Source organism: Micromys minutus, assembly GCF_963924665.1.
Source record: "Micromys minutus genome assembly, chromosome: 7".
NCBI lineage: Eukaryota > Metazoa > Chordata > Mammalia > Rodentia > Muridae > Micromys > Micromys minutus.
The window spans coordinates 69,159,507-69,184,559 of NC_137976.1; the positions used below are offsets into that span (position 1 = coordinate 69,159,507).

The 25,053-nt window shown below is 44.4% G+C and overlaps 1 protein-coding gene across 1 annotated transcript; it reads right to left on the minus strand.

Annotated features, from left to right (window-relative positions):
• Nucleotides 1-497: 497 nt before the first annotated feature.
• Nucleotides 498-21,360, minus strand: LOC308422910 (T-kininogen 1-like; the record flags this gene model as incomplete). Its single annotated transcript, XM_080919535.1, has 11 exons — nt 498-701; nt 1,228-1,302; nt 2,700-2,786; nt 2,889-2,996; nt 6,513-6,685; nt 7,651-7,735; nt 9,797-9,904; nt 11,670-11,842; nt 16,130-16,211; nt 18,312-18,422; nt 21,166-21,360. 11 exons carry the CDS (start codon nt 21,358-21,360, stop codon nt 498-500), a joined length of 1,401 nt encoding a protein of 466 aa, XP_080775661.1.
• Nucleotides 21,361-25,053: the final 3,693 nt, after the last annotated feature.

Sequence of the window (25,053 nt, forward strand, 5' to 3'; positions counted from 1 at the left end):
ACCTAAAAGGTAGGAATGAAGTTTCCATGAAATATCATGACCAGCCTTGGTCACAAGAAATAAAAGGTTGTCATACTAAACCTGCTTCAATAGTTTTCTCCTACTTTCTGAACTCCTGAGAACTTAGGGTTGCTTGATCCAAGCTCAACAACACTAACAGAAAACTCCTGCTTGAAGCCTTATGGCAGAGATTAGCTAGTGGTTAGAGTGGTGAGGAACACCCTCACCAAGAAGAGGAAACCCAAGGATAAGCTAATTCAGTGAGGGTTACAATTAACCTGATTGAAAAACATACAGTTAAGTCATAACTGCTCTCTTTCTCTTTTTGGTCAGCCTGTCTCTGTTTTCTTTTCTATCTCTGACATCTGGAAGTTTTGCTGGTATTTTTTCCCATCCATCAATTCAACTTTCAGTCTCTTGATTTTTCTGTTTTCTAGACACACATGCCACAGTTCTGTATAGAAATGCTAATGTGCATCTTGGGTGCCCTGTCTTTATCAGAGCAGTGGATTCTGGGTAGCTTCTTTCAGTATTGGTTCAGAAGGTGTGTGAGGCAGGCTCAGAAGGGATTTTGGAAAACCAGATATCAGCTTAAAAGAAAGGCTATCGGCTTGTACACAGACATCAGAGATCAAATCATTATGGATCTCAGTATCATATGGTGGTGTGGTAACTACCACAGCCTCAATAAAATCTGAGTCCTGAAAACCAGGAGAGATAATAGTTGGCTGTGCTAGTGGAGGGTTCAAGGTTGGCCCTCTTGTGCTCTCCTGTATCTGTGCAGATGTAGTGCTGACTTCAGAAGAGCTTGTCAAAGGCTCTGTTCTCTGGTCACTGTGCTTTACATTGTTTTTGTCTTTCTGTGTGTTTACCATGACTAAGGCCATCACAGTGACCAAGACCATGGCCATGACTATGACCATGACCATGACTATGACCGTGACCATGTCCCACTGTATGTCTTGGGTCATAGCTGTCTTCCCTTTGGTGTTTAAGATAATCAAGTTTAAGTTGATGTCCATGGCCAAGGCCATGTGGTTTCTGGTGTCCATGGCCAAGACCATGCCTCTTTGGGGGCCAATGGCTGTGGTCATGCCCATGCTTATGACCACGATGATTCTTATCCTTTGTTTGCTTTCCATGCAACCAACCATGCCCGTGTGTGGGTCCGTGTTCATTTTCTGCATCCCTCTCTTCTTGTACCCCGGCAATGTAGGGTGGACTTACTGTTGTTCCTTTTTTTGTTTCTTGTACTCTGACTGTCCGGAAAGGTGAAAAGCCTGGAGGTCTTCTCATCATTGTCTACACAGAAATATTAAGATGATTGCATCATGTGAGTACCATGGTGTCAATGAAAGAAAAAAAGACTAAGAACCTGAAGATGCTATCTGTAAAACAGTAGGGGGATTCTCTCCCAGATTTTTAAATACAATAATACTTTCCCAGAAAAATTAGTTAACAATACTTCTCATTTATTATTCTTGAAATGCGTAGGCTTCGTTTGTGGTTCTAGGTGTCGAACTAAGAACCTTGAACGTGTAGGCAGGGGCAGGTACTTTAGCGCTGAGTGATAGACTCAGCCCTGCCCTGATTATTTTCTTAATAGTCCTTTAAGGCTAAGAGTTTTTCTTCTTTTAGAAAACTTCATAGTTAAGCTCATGATCTCTCCGGTACTCAGTTTGATACCTGATACCATTTCTGTCACAAAGACTGTTGTTATTGTCTTTAAAGGTCTTTATGGCCAAGCTTTGTCAGGCTCTGCCACCATAGGGCCTGCTCACAGCCTGAGGGGAAAGCCTTTTACAATCTGTTAGAGATAGAGCAGAAATGACAAGAACCTCAGTTAGAAAAAGAGAGGTGACAATTTGCATGATGTGTGGCTTTCTGGATATGCTCCACCTCCCTGTTTACCAATGTGGGAAGGCCACAGTCGAAACCAGTTTTCAGAGACCGAAGAACTCAGGCTTCAGAGTCAAACATCGTTTAGCAGTCGGGCTCATGGTGGAAAGAGTGGGCTCAGATTTGACCTGCTCTCAACACTCTACACACTAAGTCCACGTTGCTGCCAAATAAAAACCATGGCACCTGACTTCCAAGGTCCCCAGTACTGATGAGAATGTGCAAGGAGCTTGCTGTGCAGATCCTGGGATGAGGGACCTGGTGACGTGAGTCACTCTGGAGCCTCAGAGCATTTCAAATGTTAGTGTCCCCTCATTGGCAAGTGACAAAGCTCCAAAGATTTGAAAAGACAATGCCAAGTGTTGCCTTTCAGATTTGAATCACGTGTGGACCCCAGAGGACTCTTTAAAAGGCAGTTTGGTATTTATTAACTGTGGAAGGGCAGTGAATCCATCCTTCTCACAAAGTGCTTCAACGGACAGAGCAGAGCACAGCACACAGTAGTGCTCAGGCTTCCGGTGTGCCTGGGAGCTGTGTGGATAGTGATAGTGCCCTGGCCTTCTCCTCACTACCAGACACAGACCTCCCAGGGAACACTGACGATGAGTCAAGTGACTGAAGGTCACCTGTTTTCTTTTCCAGCCACAAAACTCAAGATCAGCATAGAAATGTACTTCCTGTGGGATTAAGACGGTCGCCCCTTCCCCAGCTCATTTCAGCAATGATTCATTTTCAATACCCAGATATTGCTTTTTGGAGTAGACAGAACTAACCACAAGCTGACAATACTTAAATCCTACCTCTTCTAATGGTCGGCATTTGACAGTCGGGAAGACTTTGTTCTCCCAAGGTCTCATGTACACTTTAGCATTGCAGTCAAGACTTTGCTAATCATGAAAGCAGAAGACAAGAGAATATGAGTCAGCATTAGTCATGAGGCACATGAGCAAGTGACCCTTAGAGCATCACCCAGGGACAGCGCTACTCACGCCTAGGTGGTTGATCTCACAATCTGCTGTCAGTTCTGTGTTACCATTCTTGGGACATTTGGTTTCTCTGGCTATGAAGTCAATAACGTAGTTCATTCCAGCTACAACCTGTAAAGTTAATAGGATAAGACAAATAGTTAATGAGGATTTCTATAACAGATTGTAGTTTTTTTTTTTTAACTCTAGTGAGTTTAAATTTAGAATATTGAAGTTTCAATTATAAACTGGTGATTTAAAAAGTCACACTTCCCAAGATACCCATATCTGATACCAAATCTGTACACATATCTAAGATTTCTAGATAATAATCTGGCCAGCTTCCTTCACTAATAAAGTAAATTCAAGCTAAACTTTTACGTTTGTATACACATATTTATTTTAATGTTTAAAGGCTTCAAATCACACCTACGAAATAACTCACGGGCTTAAATTTTAGCACCATCTGAGGTATGGGAGGAAAAACTTAAAATATTTTCTTTAAACAATTTTTATGTTGTCTTACAGGTCAGTCTGGATATCATAATGAGATCATCTCTCAAAAATATTTTTAAAAATAGTCAGGAATATTGTAGGGAGCCGTATTGGATTTGGGCCTGGCCGTTTTTGTGACTGTATAGCTCAGTGTGGCTACGTTACTCTGGGCTGTATAGCCACAGATACTCAGCTCTATGATGACTGCCATAAAGTCATGAGATTGTTTGACAAAAGTCTTTCGCTGACTGGCGGCACAGGAAGACTCTGAGAACAACCACGGAATGTCTCTCTCCCCTCAATCACAAACTGCTCTAGCCTGAGCAAGCACCAGATATCCCCACCAGATGATCTCCTCACCCCATTCCCCCTACGTGAGAGCATGGACTTATCCCAGGGCCTTGGTGCCTACACAAGATAAGTTACAACTCTGCTAACGACTGTGAACTCCGGGGCTCTGCAATCAATGGTGCCCAGATGTCCCGTGAAGGCAGTTAAGCCCTAAATCTCCTAGCTAACAACTGACAAGATACCTCTATCTGTGTGCTCACCCCGCATTCCATCCCCTTGTATAAAAGAAAGAACCTGTGTCAATTAAATGAGACCTTGACAACAGAACCTTGCTTGGTCTCCTTTCTCTCTCCACCCCCTTGACCCTCAGGTAGTGCCTCTTCCGGACCCTGAATAACTGGACCTGCTGGACGGGTCAGAATATGTCTAATCAAATAATTCAAAGAACATTACAATAAAGTTTTTTACAATAAAAAATTCTAGATATTGTCAAAGAAAATTACAGAAGGTGCTAGACAATGGAAATATAGTCCACGTTCCTAGATAAACAAAATTAATAGTGTTAAAATATCTATACTACCAATATTAATGTACAGAATTAATGCAATGCCTATAAAAATTCCCATGTCATATGGCATAACTTAAAAAAATAAATGAAGTTATATGAAACCACAATACACCGAATGGCCAAAGCAGTCTTTAGGAGTAAGACAGTGCTGAAGGTATTTTAATGCTTCACCTCAAACTTCACTATAGAGCCACAGTGACACAGCCAGCCTGCGACTGGGACAGAAACAACACGAAGACCAACATCCCAGTCAGGAACCTGTCCCAGGTAACCACAGATGGGACAGCATAAAAATACAAAGTTTCTATACAGCAAAGGATGTACCCATAGCCCACACGTTCAGATAAACCCTTCCCAGCTCCACTCCAGACAACAGCTGATATCCAGAAGGAATAAAGAATTCCTGAAATTAAATACCAAGGGAATGAAACTGTCAACCAGCTCATCGAAATCAAACTAACAGGCAGTTACTAAAGCAGGAGATTCTCCCCCATCTAACAATTTTTATGAAAATGTCTTTACATTTCTGCCTCACATTCAACAGTCAGGATCCACTTGGCTTCACTTACTCATTGCCATAGTATGGATCTTGTTATTAGTAGTGGGCATGTGTATGTGAGTGAGTGTGTGTGTGTGTGTGTGTGTGTGTGTGTGTGTGAGTGAGTGTGTGTGTGAGTGAGTGTGTGTGTGAGTATGTGCATGTGTGTGTGAGTGAGTGTGTGTGTGCATGTGTGTATGAGTGAGTGTGTGTGTGCATGTGTGTGTGAGTGAGTGTGTGTGTGCATGTGTGTGTGTGTGAGTGAGTGTGTGTGTGCATGTGTGTGTGTGAGTGTGTGTGTGCATGTGTGTGTGAGTTTGTGTGTGTGTGTGAGTGAGTGTGTGTGTGCATGTGTGTGTGTGAGTGTGTGCATGTGTGTGTGTGAGTGAGTGTGTGTGCATGTGTGTGTGTGAGTGTGTGTGAGTGAGTGTGTGTGTGCATGTGTGGTGTGTGTGTGTGCATGTGTGTGTGTGTGTGTGTGAGTGAGTGTGTATGTGTGTGTGCATGCCTCTGTGTGTTTGTGTGTGTGGGGGGGTGAGTGCCATCGCCTGCACGTGGAAGTCAGAGGACAAGTACGGAATCAGTTTTCTCCCATCCAGGGATGGGATACAGGCCATCAGCCGTGTTAAAACCTTAATCATCTGAGCCATCACTTGCCCTCCTGAGAAGCTGCACAGTTTACCTCATCTTTTGTGTTATAATTGAAATGAGGAAGACTATGCTCACATATGAAGGCTCTTGTTAGATTCCTAGAAATGCAACAACTAAGCCAAAAGCATGAACTTTTAGGTGAATATTTTCTTACTAGTTCTAGAAGATTGTATTGGCTTTCCCAATGGCTTGCTTTTATCATTACAACTTATTGTTTACCCCACAGTCTTGGAAGCCAGTCTCTAGAGTAGGAATCTGTCCTTTAACACTCTGGTCATAGATACAGGAGCTGCTGGGGATTTGGGCTTTTCTGATCTAGTTACTCATTGTAGAGATGGTGCCACATGGGGTGAGACTTTAATAGCCACACAAGGTCACCAAGGGTAGAGCTGATGACAGAGCTGATGCTCTGACCTCAGGTGAAAGAAAACAGACTTGATTGACAGGGTTGAGTTGAATCCCTAGAGATAGAATTGTAAGAAATGAGGGTGTCCGCGGCAGAGGGGGCAGAAAATGGCAATGAGAGGGAAGGCTGTGTGTGTGTGTGTGTGTGTGTGTGTGTGTGTGTGTGTGTGTGGTCTCTGTGTGTGTATGTATGTGTATTAAGACACGTGTTCCTATGTGAGATGAGACTTCACTGTCAAAGAATGAAACCCACGCTTTTCATTGCCTGAATTTTGCTAATTACACAGTGGTTCCTAGTATTTAAACACTGTTGGAGTTGGATGTGTTTCATTATACATTACCTAGCTTGAGCCTTGCCTCAGTCATTTTCAGGTAGAAAGCACAGCTTTTATTTCCTTCCTGTCTTTGGTTTTGAGACAAGCTTTCTCAGTGTAGACCAGGCTGGCCTTAACTCAGAGATCCACCTGCCTCTGTCTTCCAGTGCTGCCATTAACATCACGAGCCAGCACTGCCCAGCAAAGCAGAGCCTTTTACTGATCCTTCCCCGGACACTCAAGCACACAGCAGAGTTGAGCTAAGACTTGGGTTTTAAACCAGCGCATCCTGTTACCTAGAACTGTTTCCCAACCAGAGCCGGTATCAAGGGACATATTACCAACACATCTTCACATAGGCTGCTTGGATTTTTCTATTTACAAACCTGTGATGTGGCCTTTTTCACGGTGTCGATCGTGAAATAGAAAATGTGGTTAATCTCTGCATTTAGCTGTGTGATGGAATGACCAAGTGCTTCCTTCAGCTCCGGGCTGTCTACAGGGATGTTCTTGGGGCAGCCAGGGCAATTCTTGGGAAGTAGTTCTGTCAACTCATCTCCTGAAGAAAATCAGATTCACAGTCAGCAGGTACACCCAAAGAGGAGACTAGCATGTCCCTTGTCACACACAACCCCTGCTTCCTCATTCATGCAGGGTGCAAAGTAAACAACAGGAGTTAGGGAAGGTGGCCCATGTGACAGTCACGGCTACTCTGTGTCCTCCTCCACCTCACATTTAGGAAAGCATGTTTGCCCGTGTTGACCCATATGCTGTAACTGCCTGAAACAGGGACTTCTGTGTCCCAAGCCAGTCTTAAATGCTGCTTGTAGCGGTTGATTTAGAACTTCTGATGTCCCTGCTTCAGTTTCCTAACTGACATGGATACAGTTTTGAACTGCCATGCCCAGTTTAAAGTTTCCCATTTTTGACAGAAACTATAGAGAAATGTTTAACTTTGAGAAAAGTGATTGTGAACATAAAACAACAACTCTCCAATTGACAGCTTGGAGTCCATGGCTCCCCGAACAGGCAGTGCCAATGGTGCTTCTCATGGTCTGTGCACAGAGGTACTCCTCATGACAGGTGCACAGTGGTGCTCCTCATGACAGGTGCACAGTGGTGCTCCTCATGACAGGTGCACAGTGGTGCTCCTCATGACAGGTGCACAGTGATGTTCTTTAACATGACACATTCACAGCTGTTTGTCAGCGTGAGTGACGTCAGCTGCTTTATTAGAAATGCTGACTGACTTTGAGCTTTCCCAAAAGTGCCCCGAGTTTTTTACCTGGAAGGACTCCATTGCATGTGGTTACAGACAAGATGCAATTCTCTCCAACTCAAAACACCAGATTTTGGACAATTTGTATAAAAGGAAAGGCAGCTGCCACTGTCCCTGAAGGCTACCTTGTCTGGGGAAGCCACAGTGTTCCTTCAGTCACCCTGCTGCCTTGGCCACCTACAGACAGTGCAGCTATGTAAGAAGGAGGCCCCCTGCTTCCCGTGTGTCCATGTCTGCTTTCTCACCTGGATAGACGTCACAGCTCTGCGAGAAGTCGGCAATGTTGTTATCCAGATCCACGTAGACGTTACCCTTACACTCACCATCATCCTGGTGGTTCAGAGTTACAAACAGAAGTCACTGTCAGGGCAAACAACTAGCAAAGTACAAGACAGTATGTCTAAGTTACAAGTCATTGCATTAGGAACAGGGAGAAGGAATAAGAGCTGAAAGAAAGGAGGAATTGAGGAGCACGGAGAGCCATGATCACCATGGGAAGGAGGGAGGAGCACTGCCCACTGCACAGCAAAGCTAAGTAGGACGGGACCTCACTGAATCCTGAGCTCATGGACAGGGGCCTGGTGTCACGTGAGCCCAGGAGTCCTGTCTCCGTCTCCCTGGTGCTTGGGTTATAAATGTCTGCATGAGAGAGGGAGATCCAAAGACAAGGCCTTTACTGACTGAGATATCTCTTCCCTGCCTTCAGTTTATGCGTTGTTTGGTTTAAAGGCAGCTGAGCATGTGGCCTTCACATGGATCTGCACAGGGGAGCTCTCCCACACAGACATATACATACATGCATATACCACACACAAAGAAAAGAATTGGCAAAGAATATAATTACTCATTATACATTCAACCCATAGGCTTCTAACATCCTTATGAAAGTATTTCAGCACAATAAACACATTACCTCAATTACTGTTTGAGAAACTAAAATATACTTAGGTATAAGATACTGAATTTTAATGCAATAAAATTTCAATTATTTACTTAAGCAAACAGCCAATGAGTCAATGAAGTTAAAGATTTTAATAATTATGTTTATCACTTATAAAACTGAGGCCCTATTCTGAAGAACAAAGTACCAAATACAAAAATAATTTTATTTTCAAAAATGTTTCCTAAATTAGTGGTTATATAAAAATATAAATAACCCAAGAACCCAAAGGTAGAAGTGCTGTGGTAAAAACAACCCATGCTGTCCTTTTGGAATGTATTACAGAGTCATTTTCAAAGTTTACCAAGATTTCTAAAGATGAGGAAAGTTCTTATGTGAAAAGAAAAGTAGAGGGTGTAAAATAGTCACAGGACTGGGGAAACGGCTCAGAGGTTCAGATCACTGACCGCTCTTATGGAGGACCAGGGTTTGATTCCCAGCAACCCCATGGCAGCTCACAACCACATACTAACTCAGTCCCAAGGGATCTTGTGTTCTCTCCATCCTCTGCAGACAGTGTATGTACATAGTCCATCGCGTATACATGAAGATAAAAAGCTCAGATAGTTTAAGTAAGTAAATAAATAAATCCAAAAAAATTAAAGAAAAATAAAGTTACCAGAAATTTTCCACAACTCTCCTTTCTCCCCACCCACTAAAAAGAGGAAGGGGATATGTGGAATCCCTGGGGGAGGGGTTGTGTCCCGTCTGTTTCCATTTGCATTTCCTGGTGGCTGGTGGTCCTGTGGGTTTCCTCATGTGCTTATTGGCTTCCTGTAAGTCTGGAAGCGTCTGTTCAATCCTTTACCATTGGAGACGTGCTCTGTCTTTTGGTGTTGAGTGCTGGGAGTTAGAACATGATTTCTATTTTATTGATTTATTTATTGTATTTATATGAGCAAACTGTAGTTGTCTTCAGACACAGCAAAAGAGGGTACTGGATCCCATTTCAGATGGTTGTGAGCCACTATGTGGCTGCTAGGAATTGAGCAAGAGCTCTGTAAGAGCAGCCAGTGCTCTTCACCACTGAGCCATCTCTCCAGCTCTGAACATGATGTTCAAACTCAGCCCTTAAAGAGCAGAAGATTCACAGATGCTTCCTTTCATTTTGTGTGTTTCTTGATAGAGAGGTTTATGATCCTTCAACAGCTACAAATCAATGTATAATTAGCTAGAACATTTGAGAAGAATATTGAACAAATCCCTAAAGGTATGAAAATCAGAACAAAGCACCCACAACTCTTCCTGAAGGTTAACAGTGTTCTGAATCACAACACATTTGTTTTCTATCACTTTTATATTTATATTACTTTACCTTCTATATTTGACTGACTCTGTTCACAGTTTCCCTTCCACTAAATGACATCTCGCTGTCAAGTCACAGAGCTTCACAGTCCTGGAAACACTGTCAGCAAACTGTGAAAGACTACCATTAAACGTCTGCTACTTACCCCACTGGGAAGGGACACACAGTCTCCACTGAGGGAAGGAAAACGCTCCTTTGAACAATTGGTTTGCACAACTGTGTAGGTAATGTCAAAATTGAGGCCAGCCACCACCTGAAATGGTTTAGGTTGAGTGAGTACTCGAACATTATTCACAGTGGGCAAAAGCTATAAATGTCTTTAAACACCGAACTGTATATAAGTGCTCAAGAAATACAAACCTTTATTATTAGTAGGTGTAGTATCAGTGAGTGTATATTGAGTATTTTCACACACACGCGCGCACACACACACACACACACACACACACACATATACACACACTTCCATGGTCACTTCTAAGTAACTGCAAATGATTGATTGATTGATTGATTGATTGATTTAACCTTGAAGACCCCACAATCTTTCTTTCCCACTTTCCCGGGTTGTCAAGAATGCATGTATCGCTCAGGTTTGTGAAGCAATATGACTCTCAGCTAGCAGCAATGTGGAATGGAGTGGCCTTTCCTGGTGGGACCTCTGGTTGCAGGTCACCAGGTACTGAGATTCTCCTACTTTGTTCTTGGCAGGCCCTTCACACATCTGTGTCCGTGTTCACAGCCGTCCCGATGCTGACTGACTGCTAGACATGAACACAGGTGGGTAAAGTCCACATCTCACACAGCAGCAAGCTGAACTGAGAGTAGAGATTGTTACTTTCCAAACTGAGATCTCAGAAAAGCCTTGATAAAGGAGCCAATAAAAAGATCTGATTCCAAGCAAAGCCTGGTGGTCAAAGCCTTTAATCCCAGCATCAGAGGCAGAAGTAGAAAGATCTCAGTGAGTTTGAGGCCAGCCTGGTTTACAGAGTGAGTTCCAAGGCAACCAGAACTGTGTAGAGACTCTGCCTCAAATTAAAAACAACAAATAAATAAATGATCAGATTATTAGACATTTCTACTGCATACCACCAGGAGAAAGTGGGCAGTATAATTTATAATTTAGGGCGTGACTAAAAAGTCTTTTCCACTTGTTTCAAACAATTTAATATTTCAATGTCATTTTAAATTAATGGCAGGAAGATAAAAATATAGATTTGGTAAAACATTAAAGCCAGAATGTCATTCATTTTTTCATTTCTGGGAAGAAAACATGTGATGATGAGGGAATGGGATGTGAGAGTTTTCCTTTCCTTCTCATGTGTCTCACAACTCACTTGGACCCTGAGAAATTTCTTGCCTTAAGAGTTATTCTCATGGAAACACAGCACACTCCAGTACCATGCCAGCATGTGGCCAGACAGGTTCCTTTAGGCCAGTGGTTCATTTTAGGTGACAAAATGCCAATCTAACAGATTTTTTACCATATTGAAATGCCAAATCCTTTAAGTTTATTCTCCATTTCAGAGAAGCTGAGTTTAAACTCAGGTAAACTAAGGGGCTGGTACTTAGCACTAGTTTCTAAGGTGCCCACAGACTAAACATGGGCCTAGCTCCAGTCGCTAGGCTACTCCTCAACAAGATCCGTGTCTGCAGCTTATTCCACCAACAAACCACGCCCCCAGGTTACAACCACCCCTCCTAACTACTACTAATGCAGAAAAGATCAAAAATTAAGTTTATGATATGATTTCCAGCACTAGCCAATTATGTTAAAGGCCACAGTATCTTTCCAATTAGATACTTGCACACATACTCCCTTGCCTGTGGCTTACCAGAAAGCCTTATCCAGATACCCTTACCTCCCCCACCACTAAAACCTTCCTGGCAGAGCTAGCTCAAATAAAATAAAGACCCTGCTGTGAGTTGCATCAGACCGGCTCCTGTCTGTTTTCTGCGGGCTCTATTAACATTTCCCCGGCACTACAACATCACATGCCATGAAGAACTGAAAAACAAACCTGTTGGTAGGCACTTTTTACTTCTCTGAGAGCAAAGAGGTGGGTATGATCTGTGTTGTTGTTGAAGTGTTCGATGGCGTGTCTCAGAACAGGCTCCAGGTCTGGGCTATCCGTCATTATAGGGCTCATACAACCCAAACATCGTAACTGATCTGTCATCGTGGGGCCCGTGCCTTGATTAAGGGCAGACAAAGAGTTAATATTAACAACTGAAAACACATATTCATGGTTCTAAACCCATAACATAGAAAGATCCCAAAGAACTGACTCTCCTGTGGCTTCTGCATTAGTTGAAGTTAATGAGAATTTAAGAGTCCTGTACAGTTAGAGGCAAAGATGCAGAGTATTAGGAATGGTTATTTTATGCTCTACTATTGATTTCGATTTTTGACGGGGTCTCATATATCCAAGGTTGGTCTGGAACTGTGTGTGCAGTTAAGGCTGGCCTCGAGTGCTGACCCTCCTTCCTCTGCTTTTCTCCAGAGGCCTCTATGCCTGCTGAATGGACTGAGGGGATCACACACAGGCCTTCTAGCTTCTCAGAACATGTTCAAGAAGGAAGTTGTGTGAGGAGAATTTGGAGTGCTTGTGAGCACACGTCAAGAATACATGACAGGAAAGAGTCTTGTGAACTCATTTTCTTGAAAGCACAGAATTATTCTTGGCACGAGGGTTTGTGCCCCTCCCAGATGGTTGGGATAGGAATGAGTTTACTTCAGACTATTCATTGTCTGCTGATGCTATTCAATTCAGTCTTTAAACTCTCCTTCATATGACTGTATTAATTAGGGTTCTTTAGAGTCACAGAGAATGTCTTTATATATTAAGGGAATTCATTGTCATGATTTTTAGCCTGTAGTCCAACTAACCCAACAATGGACAGCTGTGAATGAAAGTCCAAAAGTCTATCAGTTGCTTGGTCCATGAGTCTAGTTGTCTCACCTGGTCTTCTGCATAAGCTGGAATCTAGGAGAGGTAGGTTCTAACAGATGTGCTGGCAAGGAAACAGTGAGCTTTCCTTCTTCCAGTGTCCTTATGTAGGCCTCCAGCAGAAGATGTGGCTCACATTAAAAGTGTGAACCATCACGCTTGGATCTGGAACTGGCTTTGTCCCAGCCTGACCTTGAACTCAGAGATCTGCGTGCCTCAGTCTCCTGGGGTTAGAGGTTTGCGCTATGGTGCTTGTACCTAAGCTTTTCATGGCCACTGTGCCTAAAGATCTCTATGCCAAGATCCAGGTCAGAATCCTGTGACTTCCCTCCTCAAGTTCTGGATCATACGTGTGCCCTCCATTTCTGGATTGTTCATTCCAGATGTAGTCAAGTTGACAACCAGGAATAACCATCACAATGACTTTAAGGAAAAACTTACTTGTCACATGTGCCTTATACCTGTGATTGTATATAGCTTGACCTCATAAAAACCTCATTGAACCAACCTTTCATAACCCTCAGAGTACACATTCTCTGAAGCTCTGAATAAAGTTTGTTAGTTCATGAGACTGTAGTCTGCCTCATTTATCAGCTACATTTTCCCAGTTCCCAATGCCCTTACAGTGGTGGATTTAGCTGAGGTACATCATTAGCACCCTATTTTAAAGCATTTTCATGATCACAGTAATACACTAACACACTAACCAGTTTATAAAGGGGAAGACATTACAGATGCATCATTATTTTTCAAGGTTAATGAGAGCTCCCTGAAACATAACTCCATCTGACATATTGCTTGTCATCGACCCCAACAAATTCATTCTAATGCTTTGGCTCCCAGAGAAGAGACCTCCTGCCCACAAATAAGATTGTCTTTCCTTTTTTTTTTTTTCATGTCACACAATGTTGTTAAACTTGTTAAGGTCTATGTTCAGTGTTTTGTCATCTACCACAAGTCAGCATGAGGTAGTGTGCTGGCCAGAAAGGATTCTTCTCTGTTTTCATGTGATACAAGGCAAGAGGCTTTCTCATTAGTCAGCCCCAGAGAAGCCTTTCCTGAGTTTCACTGTCCTCAATGTCCCCTGGCAGGTGCTGAGTTAGGTTATAGAGAGACATATGTGTCACATGTGAAGGGATGACAGCAGTGAGGGAGAAAGGACAGACTGTAGACAGATCATGTCATGGGACGGGCAAGAGCTAGGACAGACAGCCGGTCAGAATGGCCCAAGGAACGACATCTTTGGAAAAGCTGAGTATGCTGAGCCAGAAGGAAGATGATGGCAAGGGGCTTCAGCAAGATTTGTGGGGGTGACTCCAGGGGACAGGATGAAGCAGCAGATGGTGCTGACAAACCAGAATGGGAAAGCACCAGTAGTGTGGGAGGTGGCAACTGTTCAGTTTGCCAGAGTGTCCAGTAGGACACACCGAGGGCCAGTCTGAATTAGGGACAGTCAGAGAGACGGTTGTGCTCCAGACAGGGGATACTGACCCTGTTTAGAATCACTATCTATGCCCAAAGCTCGCAAATTATTTGTCAAATCTGAGGAGAGTTGCAGCCTCACCCAGGTAAATGCAAATAATCACATATATTTACATAGGATTTTAGGATTCCCGTAGGCTCTCCGAAGTGAAGAATATACTGATGTGAAATGAGGAACCACTGAATGGTTTGCAATAAAGTGATTTCAAATAATATTATAGGTTTTTATATTAAATTACCAAGGTGAGAGCTCTGGCTGACAAAGGATAGCTGCAGAGAGAGAGAGAGAGAGAGAGAGAGAGAGAGAGAGAGAGAGACAGACAGAGAGAGACACAGAGAGAGAGAGATAGAGAGAGAGAGACAGAGAGAGAGGGAGAGAGAGAGACAGACAGACAGAGAGAGAGACAGAGAGAGAGACAGAGAGAGAGAGTGAGAGGGAGAGAGAGAGACAGAGAGAGAGACAGAGAGAGACAGAGAGAGAGACAGAGAGAGAGAGAGACAGAGAGAGAGGGAGAGAGAGAGAGACAGACACACACAGAGAGAGAGACAGAGAGAGAGAGAGACAGAGAAAGACACAGAGAGAGACAGAGAGAGAGAGGGAGAGAGAGAGACAGAGAGAGACAGAGAGAGAGAGACAGAGAGAGAGAGACAGAGAGAGAGACACACAGAGAGAGACAGAGAGACAGAGAGACAGAGAGAGAGACAGAGAGAGAGAGGGAGAGAGAGACAGAGAGAGACAGAGAGAGAGAGACAGAGAGAGACAGAGAGAGAGAGAGAGGGAGAGAGAGAGAGAGAGAGAGGAGAGAGAGGAGAGAGAGAGAGGTATGGTGGGCAAAGATGCCACCCCAGGATCAAGGCTTCCTTACCTCTTGGGAGCACAGGTCCTGGGTACCTACTGCCCTTGATCTCTCCTCTTACCCCTAACTCTTTTTCCCTCCCTGCTCCCCTCTTTCCTTTTGAGACAAGGCCTCATGTATCCCAGGATAAGCCCCAGCTTTCTCTGTACTTGAGAATGAATGTAAAGAATCAATCTTCCTCCTGCCTCAATCTCCCCAGTGTGGGATTTACAGGTGTGCACCATACTTGGATGTAGTTATATCTTAACTGTGCTGCAAAGTCCAATTCTGGTAATCTGTTACAGTAGCCAAAAGCTTATTAACACAATAGTTATGATCTAGTCAGTAGACTAAGTTTTGGGCCGTGCTGCTGATATACAACCCCTCAGACAAGCTCTCTTCAGGACTGTGTGACATATGGCATCTCTACTGCTGTCAGAAACCTTAGGAACAGTTTTCTCTTCTCTTCTTGCAGAAGAGGTTGAATCAGGGCTCTGGACAATTCAGCAACTGTGGAGAATTTAATGGGAAGGAATGGAGTCTTACTGATCAAAAGAGGTGAAGGCCACAGGAGCTGTGGAGATGATGGGGGTGGAATTTCCCCCACCAGCCAGCTCTTATTTAAGACAGCATGGAGAAGAAGAGAGCAGTTTTCAGGGAGGGGAGAGTGAGATGGGTGCCATTCTTTTCCTGGGTAACTGGGTGACTTCCATGTTGCATATTTCTATACAGATGGTTTGAAGTAGGAATAGAACTGTTCATTGCTGATGGGCGCTGATAAGCTCTGCTGAGACATGATTAAATAATTTCTACAACACAGAAAGAGTGATTCCAGAGCAGGGCACACCTCAAAGCCCACACGTTGCTCCATGTAGGATGCTGTGTAGGAAGGAAGCAGATTCATGATGCCCCAGCCAACCCCAAATCCCAACCTCCACCCATCCCTGCTGACATAGCACAGGGAGTTAGGATAGGTCTTAGGAAATAATTGACAGACGCCTGGCCCAATCCAAGAACTTGCTGTAGTGTTTTTCTGCCCAACATCTACCCCAATTCCAACACTAAAGATGCCATTGCCACCTTCTGGGAGGGTGAAGCAGACTGGTCTGGGGGTGTTCTTGGTACATACGAATGATTAATATAAACATTCCACAATCCCACAGGTTCCTAACTACTGCCCTCAACAGGCAGGTCCCAAGATGTGTCACCAACCTGGAGTAATATTGCAGGTCTGGTTGGCTACGGAGAACATATTCTCTTTCTTCTCCACAGTTGCTGTGCATTTCCCAGTGGCCTAAGAGAAAACAAAAAGTCCGTTTGATCTAATATTTATTTCTCACAGAGACACTAACCTAATGCTATGAATAAATGTGGTTTAAAAAAATAAGAAAAGTTTTTTTTCTAATAAAAGTTTTGGTTTGGTTTTCCTTACATTTACTTGTTCTATGCTTCTGAATGGTTTTCCTCTCTCTCTCTCTCTCTCTCTCTCTCTCTCTCTCTCTCTCTCTCTCTCTCTGTGTGTGTGTGTGTGTGTGTGTGTGTGTGTGCCTGGTGGCTGCAAAGCCCAGAGCACAGCAGCAGAAGCTATGGACCTAGAATTACAGAGGGTTCTAGGTGCACATCTGGGTCCAGAAACCCAACCCAGAACTTCTGAAGAGCAGCAAACACTCCTAACCACTCAGTAACTTTCCAGCTCATTAACTAACTCGTGAGACCTGGTGACTGTTTCCACAGCACTGATCCTCACAGGTCAGGGAACAGGCAGAGTAAGGTCTCTAAACTTGAGCGCTGATGTGGGGCTCTTTGCCACCAAGATGGATGCCATGACTCAGGACCAATGGGATGAGCTTCCTCTTTGATTCCCTCAGTTTCAGTGGGTGCCTTTCCTTTACATAAACTTCAGTAGAACATCTATGGACATCCCACATTCACACTGCGGACTGTGAGTTGTTCCTGCTGCCATGGTGCCTCACCCTGCCTCAGTTTACCCACCTTATAGAAACAGCACTCCGTGTACTTAAGAGGTTGCTGTGGAAAGTCAGAGTGCCTAACGGGGCAGCACACAGTAGGTGCTTACACAGTGGCTGTCCACTCTTAGGGGTGAGCACTGTTGAATACTTTTGACATGGCCTTCACTTTTGCTCACCGTCCAGAGTATCAGAAGTCATTGAGTGAAGCTAGAGCTCACCCTGATGTGTCCCTGTATCTCTGAGAGACTGACTGCAGGGCACAGCAGTTGCCACACAAGCTCACAGAGGACAGAGGCAGAGTGGCAGTCCTGTCTCCTGAGCTGGAACACAGTGCTCTGTTACAGTATGAATGAGCACAGTGCTTAAACAGACCTGTGGGGGATGCTGACATCCTGGCTAAGAGGGGAATCCTAGCCTGTGGGAAGACAGGCTTGCTTCTCAGGCAGATAACCCCTCTCACCAGTGCAAGGCGAGCATCTGGTGCTCAATCCAGAGTTTCTTTAAGATGCTTATTGTTAACAGCACTTTGTGTGTGGTTTCAGCCTCCCATGGCCAGTGTCATCAACATTGTCTCATTTTAACAGGATAAAGGACCTACTGAGGGAGGCTGAGCTGCTAAGTCAAGGTTTGTACTGAGGCCCAATAGAGGGGAACTCCCATATTCTTCCTTCACTAGACCTTGAACTCAGCCCAAACATCTTTTTGTTGTCTCCCTAGGGTCTGATTTATAAGCTTTGGTTGTTTACAACCAAAATTCTAGTGAGTAGACACAGGCCTGTTTAATGATTGACACATTCCCAACTTTTCTTTCTTCTCAAGAACACACATATGCTATCCTAATTTTCCTATGTATTAAAAGGTTGATGTAAATCCTGTATGGACAGACTTTTTAATATATATCATTTCTTTGTAATTAATCATGACTGGTACCTGAGGAGTGGGCAAGCCTGTGGGTGTATATGCAGACTAGAATACCATTCAGGTAGAAACAATTAAACCTTGATCCTTCCAACATGGATGGAACTGGAAAGCACCAGCTTAGTGAGAGCTCTAGGCACAGGACATCAAAGGCTGACAGGGGTGATGTAACCTAAGCTAGGAGCAGGACATGAGTCACCAGCAGTTGGAGGCTGGGACAGGACAGGACTGGCCAAGGATCACTGAGTGACAGGTAGACTGGAGTAGACGCAGGTGACACTGAGAATGGCTAAAAATACTTTGAATTTTGTCACAATGAACATCTGATGAATGTCTGAGGTGACAGATGACCCTAAACAAGTGTCCAGGAACCAAGTCATCAGTGGTGCCTCATGCTGGATACAAGTTCATACTTGATCTATCCGTCTACCAGTCTCATTTGAGTTTTATAGCAGCCTAGGGTTCTGTGGGGCACTGGGCTTTTTCTGTAGACAGAGCAAACTTACCGCTTCCTCTCCATTCTTGAGGTGGCAGTCCTGCCACGCAAGGCCACTCCCAACAGGGCAGTTGCCCTCCTTGATTTGGTACTTGAAGGAATAAAATGTTTCAGAGCCATCCTGAGAAAAGCAAAGGTGACAAGGGAGTCACTCAAGGGACTCAGCAGCAAGTGTGTGGACCCTGACACATTACACATAGAAATCATAATCTTACTCCAGGGGAGTCATGTTTATTAAGATATAAATGTTTACATTTGTATGAATACTCCTTGGAAGAATGTTCGTAGTTTGCTTACATCTTTAGTGATTTCAAAGCTATATCCTTATATTATCCCTGCCCTCTTTTATGTAGACCCTGGATTACATGTATACATATGAGTTCAACACATCTGTTTGCATCTGGGCATAGGACAAAGCCTGTCATCCCAGTAGCACACATGGTGACCGAGACAGGAGGACCTTCAGTTCAAGGAGAGCTACAGATGAGGCCTGTTTCAGAAACCACATGCCCAGGGATGGATAGTTGAGTGGAAAGGAGCTGAGGGGACATTGTACAACAAACTCCCATGGTCCTCATCCATCAGTCAATGGAGACACTAGGGGACTGTGGCCCAGAGTGGGAGAAGCAGGCTGCAGGCTATGCTGCAGTGAGAAACAAAGGCTTCATTTCACCTCTGAGTCAAACATGTCTGTGTGCCTCAGGGCTTTCTTTCTTCCTCACAATGTCAAAGGATTGGATGGTTTTTATGTTGAAACAACTTCACCAATCCAAAGAAAGATTCTTTTAAAGTAAAATGTACTATATTATTTATCTTTTAAAAACATTTTCAACAGAGGAGGAGCCTAGGGACAGTGTGAACAACAGGGGTGTGGGGGATGGTTAGCACAGAGGAGAAGCCTAGGGACAGTGTGAACAGGGGTGTGGGGGATGGTTCCTGGGAGAACAGGTCACTATCCCAGAGGGACCAGATAAAGTCACAAATATAAAAAGAACAACAACATGGCCAACCAAACAGCATGTAGTTGGAGAAGAAAAGGAAAGACTAAGAAGCGCTGAGAGCAGATGTCTTGCGGAAGCACTAACTTGTCCACTTCAGGAGCTTCATCGTAAAAGAGCAGAGCTTCTCCCTATGTGAAGATCTTCTTTGCGGAAGGATGTCATTCAGAGGGTTTAATCCTGAAGTTGAGAAGTTAATGCTTCAGATGAATTCTAAGAACAGAGCAGTGGCAGAAGAAGAGGAGGCAGTGGAGGTCGATGTGTCCGATGAAGAAATGGCAAGAAGATCTGAGGCTTTGGTGGGAACAATTGGAAAAGTTTGCCAAGAAAAGGGACCACACCAATTACGAAGAAGATGAAAACGGAAATATAAGGACCATTAAAACTAAGAAGATGTTCTTGAAGCCACAAAACTAAAATGGATGCCTTCAATGCCTGTGAGCACAGCATGGTCTGAGCTCCTCCTCCTGTCTGTACTGGTTAAACCGGTTCCCTTCTAAAGACATGGCATAATTTTGGAAATGTGCTGTTCTTGAGACAGATGTATAATGGATGTCATACATCCTTTTTATGGCATTCTTCGGGGGCCTCAGATACGTGGGCACTGGCGGCTCCCTAGGTTTTTGACCTGATTCTGTGTGTGTATACACATCGCTCTCCAGTGGCCATCGAGGGGTGACTGCTATGACCTACTCGCTGCCTTGTTTACTGCCCTTGTCTTTCTGACTTTCTGACCCTATCATGCCAGGTCACTCCTTCACTCTGGATTTAAATATTTGAGAACTTTTCAGAAGTGATTCTCCAGGAACATCCTCTCCAGCCTGGAGGATTTGCATGTTCTCAGGCCTTTGTCATGTGTAGTGTGGGGTTTGTGTCTTTTAAACAGTCCTCTGGGTCATTTTCCTAATGTTCTATAATAAACATGTACTTAAAATTTTTTTTCAATTTTAATTCTATATTGTTTTTATTTTAAGAGCATGACACGTTACCTCACATGTATGTTTGTATACTACATGGGTTGCTGGTTCTCAGGACAGCTAGAAGACACACCATATTCCCTAGAACTGGAGCTAACATGTGTACTGTGAACTGACCCCAGATTTTCCCCAAGAGTAGCCAGTCCCCTGAGACTCTGAGCACTCTCTGTTCTGTAACTTATGACAAAACACTCCTGATAATCATGTTTTTCTCTAATTTATACATCCTGCTTTCATTTGTTTCCTACCTGTGTGTACTCACATGGAAATAAACGTGCGGTAAAAACTAGCCAAAGTGTATCAGGGTGCAGCTTAGGTGGGAAAGTCCTTGCCCAGCATGTACAGAGTCCTGAGTTTGATTCCCCAGGACCACATAAACCTGGCAGGGCAGCCCATGCCTGTACTCATAGCCAGGGAGATGGAGGCAGGAGATCAAAAGTTTAAGTTCATTGTCAGCATCACAGCAAGTGGTTAGTCTAAAGCGACTTGACGCCCAGGCTCAACCTTCCTGCCCAGCAAAACTAAGGAACTAATGGAAACATTAATTAACCTCAAAGAATCAGCCACACACACTAGTTCCTAGGTACCTGGTCCAAGGCAACAACGCCAACTCTGTTCTTACTCCCTGTGTCCATCCCCGTGTGGAAGTCTCACTGAAGCCTGGGAGATGCCTGAGTTCACAGAGGCAGTGCATTCTCCTGCTGGGAGCTGAGTTGCTGGATTCCCACCATGCCTGTCCCTTTCAAACAGCATCTACATTGGTCTCTTGCCTCCTGGATACTGTTCTCATGATCAGCCAGGAAGCCTAAGGACCAGCCATCTCCAGCCCTCTACCCCTGTGCCTGAGAGCACCAACCACAAGTGGTTCCACAGAAAAGCTGTCACTCACCGTTTTGGTGCCCTCAGTCACTCGGTACAACACAAACTGGTTGCCGCTTTGTAGCCCAGAGTTATACTTCTTCAGAGCGGCATCCACAGCCTGAAATACAGACTCGTCCTTGCAGTCAATTTTCTGGGCATCTTCTTCCTGAGCTAAACTTGGCAGGAGCCTGGAGCAGAGGAGCAGGATGGTGATTAGCTTCATGGCTGAAGGCTTCTCTGGTAGTGGAGGGATCGTTTTTGCTAAGACAGCCTCCAGTCTCTGACCTCTCCTGCCTCTGCTCTCCCTGCCTCACCACTTGGTCCTCATTTATGTTCCTACAGTCACCTATGTTTACCTTCTTCCCACATAATAAACAGGACTCTGCTCGAAGTCCAAGCAGGTATCCATTGGGAGCATTTCAACATGGGGTTGTTGACCTGTTTGCTTTTCTGGGGGAAAGAATGTGGGAGTGCGGAGCACATTTCTAAAACATTGCTCAACTCCCAACAGTGAATTACAGCAGAATCCAGTAAAAGAAGAGCTAAACCAACAACCATTTCCAGGGTCCTCTGGCTACTCCTGGTCCAGTTACAAAGGTCTCTCTATATGTCAACAATGAGGACAGTGTACAAGCACCTTCCGCACACAATGCCTGTGGCATGTCGGGGTGTATAGACACAGGGGTTGGTCAGCTCTGGTGCCTCCTGAAATGCACAGGTGCTGGAACATCAGCCAAGTGCTGGGAGCTCCACCCAGGACACTGGCACCTCTGACAAACCATGGGCATCCTGTCTGGCCTCTGGTCCTGCCAGCCTCTCTGTTGGTTCTATTAGTCTATTACCCAGCGGACTCTCACCTGATTCAAGTGCTTCTCTCACTAGTCAGGCTGACAACCACAGCTGGGAGTTCACAGGAAACCTCTGGATGGTCACACACATTTAATCCTGGCATTGCTACTTTAATCCACGAGGGGAAGGCCAGAGAATCATCAGGAAGTTTGGTGCCCTGGAGAATGAAAGCAAGAAAAATGAGGAGACATGTCTGACCAAGGTGTCTGGTGAGGCACCCACTCCTGAGAGCTCCCTGACATCCACACGTGGGGCTGTGGCTATATGTGCTTGCATGAAGACATTCTCATACTTTCTCTGTCTCTCTCACAAATACAATAAAATAATAATAATAAATTTAAATGCAGAGAATATCCAATAATATAACATTAGTAATAATAATAATAATAATGATAGCAGCAATAATAATAAATAAAGAAGGAAAGAAAAGATAAATGAAGAGATGGAAAAAAATAAGTAATAAAAAAGAGAAAGAAGAAATAAACGTAAATAACCTCAAAAATTGACTTGTGTGTAATTGATGGGAATTCTAGTTGGAGACTGAGTCTGCCTGAGAGGCCTGGAGGCCCAGAGCAGACTGTTGTCCATGTGTGTTGGAATGTTGACATGTTAGTCATTGAAGTGCAGCAGCAACAGGAGCTAGGCCAGGGGACCTAAGTAATGTGAATCTGGCTCTACAAATGACCTAGTATGTGACTCTGTCTGTAAAGGTGTGTTCATATATGCCAGTGTGCATGTGTTTCATGCTTGGCCGAGTGTGTACCTAGGCCTCCATGTATGTGTGTCTGGGTAGGAATGAATGGTATATATGTCTCTGTGTGTAAGTGTCAGAGTCACAATTTCCTCTCATCATGGTTTCTTTCCCTTGAACGACGTGAATGTCATAATATCTTAGTGGTATTGTTTTAGAATTTTCACAGAAAGAAAACTCCTACACTCTAAGTTGTATAGATGTCTTAAATGTATGGATGCCTTTGTATCATTTCAGATCATAGAAAGGTTTCCAGGGTGAGAGGAAGGGGAGAGGAGGAAATGGAGGGGCTGGGGAACTAGGACTTCAGGAAGCACTGTGGGCATTTCAGGGAAGACTCACACCCAGGACAGCCAGGGGGCAGACAGTGCAGCTTTGGAGGAGCTGATCAGAGTCACCATCTGAGCCGTCCTGGTTACTAAGAGTCAAAGCAAGTGACTGGTTGAGCTTCCTTTTGTCTGATTATGACAGTCTGTTCTTCATGCCCAATCTCACTCCTCCCCCATACATTCAGACCGTGTCTCAGTTTTACTTTAAGTGTGCCCAGAGGATCTTAAACTGGACACAACCCTGTGCAATGAAGCCCATCTCAAAGGAACTAAAAGAAGAAAGGTGGAGTGAAAGGCACAGGAGAGGGAGGAAGGGAAGACACACTTCCTGCCATGGCTCCTAAGACTGCACCTAGAATGGACAGGAACTCCTAAGGGGACAGATGCTTTTGTTTGGGTTTGAGACAAGGTCCCCTGGTTCTATAGCTCTGGCCACTCAAAGACTCTCAGAGATTCGCCTGCCCTGTCTCCTGAATCCTCAGACTTGTCTGCCACATGCCCACCTTGTTTCCAGTTCTCAGTGCTGGTGTTTATCTGTAGCAACTGCAACAGGAGGTCAACCAAAACGAATGGGAGCTTTTAATATCTGTGTTTTTCTAAAAACATTTTCATATGGTGAAGTAATGTTTGTCAGAATGTTTTAGAGATTACAAAAGAAATGTTTCTGTATGAGAAGAATATTTTGGATTATTAACCTGATTTTGTTTATTTCTTCTCAGTTTCCTGATTACTCTCTCTTTCTCCTTCTTTTTTTTTCCGGCTCAAGCAGCTGACTCTGTTCATGTCTCTGTAAAAGAATGTGCTTCCCTGGGGCAACACTGAGTTGGCCCCTTAGAATGGTCCCTGTAGTTAGTTCTGGTTAGCAAATGTTCCATGTTTGCTGGAACTGGCCAATGTGTGTGCTGTGCTGGTTATTCAGTGCTCAGAGCACCATTGCCCACTGTGGGGGGAAGGGAGAGAAAACGCTTAAAGGGTATTAACCTGGCTCTTGGTGCTCAAGTCCAGATTTATAAAGAAGATGGGGGAGGGGGTTTAAAGCACAAGACAAGACTTTTTCCCACCCAAGCTAAATATGGCAAACTCATCCGAGACTGGAGAGAAGCCATTTTGTGGAAAAGAGATGAGAAGGGCATAAGGAAGTGGATTCCTGAGACACAGAGCTCTGGCCTCCCCTCTGGAAACACAGCCTGGGCCAGATCCCTGGAGGGCATAGCTGTGGGGTGCACTTCTGTCTCCTGATGCTCTTTCTGAGAAGTCCTTCATCCTTAGTTGGACATAGAAGTTAATGGGTTAATGGGCATTGTGGACCTGTTGAAAATAATTCTGTGAGGGCGATTGCAGTCTTCTTTGTCAGTGGTCCAGTCTACCAGCAAACAGCAGCACAAGTCAGCAGCTTTGATCCAGAAGAAACCTCAAGGCTCTGCCCATTGGCCTGAGTCTGAGCATCGTCCACTGTCTCTGGGTTATACTTATACATTTCCCAAACATCACGTGTTCTCTCAAATGTCTGTTCTCAGCAAAACATCCTTCACATGTCAGCATCAGTAAAACATCCTCTTATCAGAGAGTTTCCAGAAAAACCTCACAGGATGCGACTGAGTCTCCAGTGAAACCAGAAATTCCCACTTCAGCACCTCTGCTGCTCAGGGGAGGTGTGCACTGAAAGGGGTTGTGGGCTGGAGAGTTGGTCCATCAATGAAGAGGACTGGCTGCTCTTCCAGAAGGCCTGGGTTTGGCTGCCAGGCCGTAATGGATCTGTGATTACACGGTACTGCAAACCAGTGTGTAATGACAATGCCAGAGGGTCTGATATTGTCAATCCCTGATCCTTGGTCAGTGGTACGTACTCTAAGAGGCCCCAGTGAGACTCCAAGATGCAGATCTACGCACAAGCAAGGGGTTTATTTTCTCTGGGTTGGGGGTTGACTTTCAATTAGTCCCTTCAGGTGAGTGACTAGAAGGTGACCCTGACTGGCTGTAACAAGCA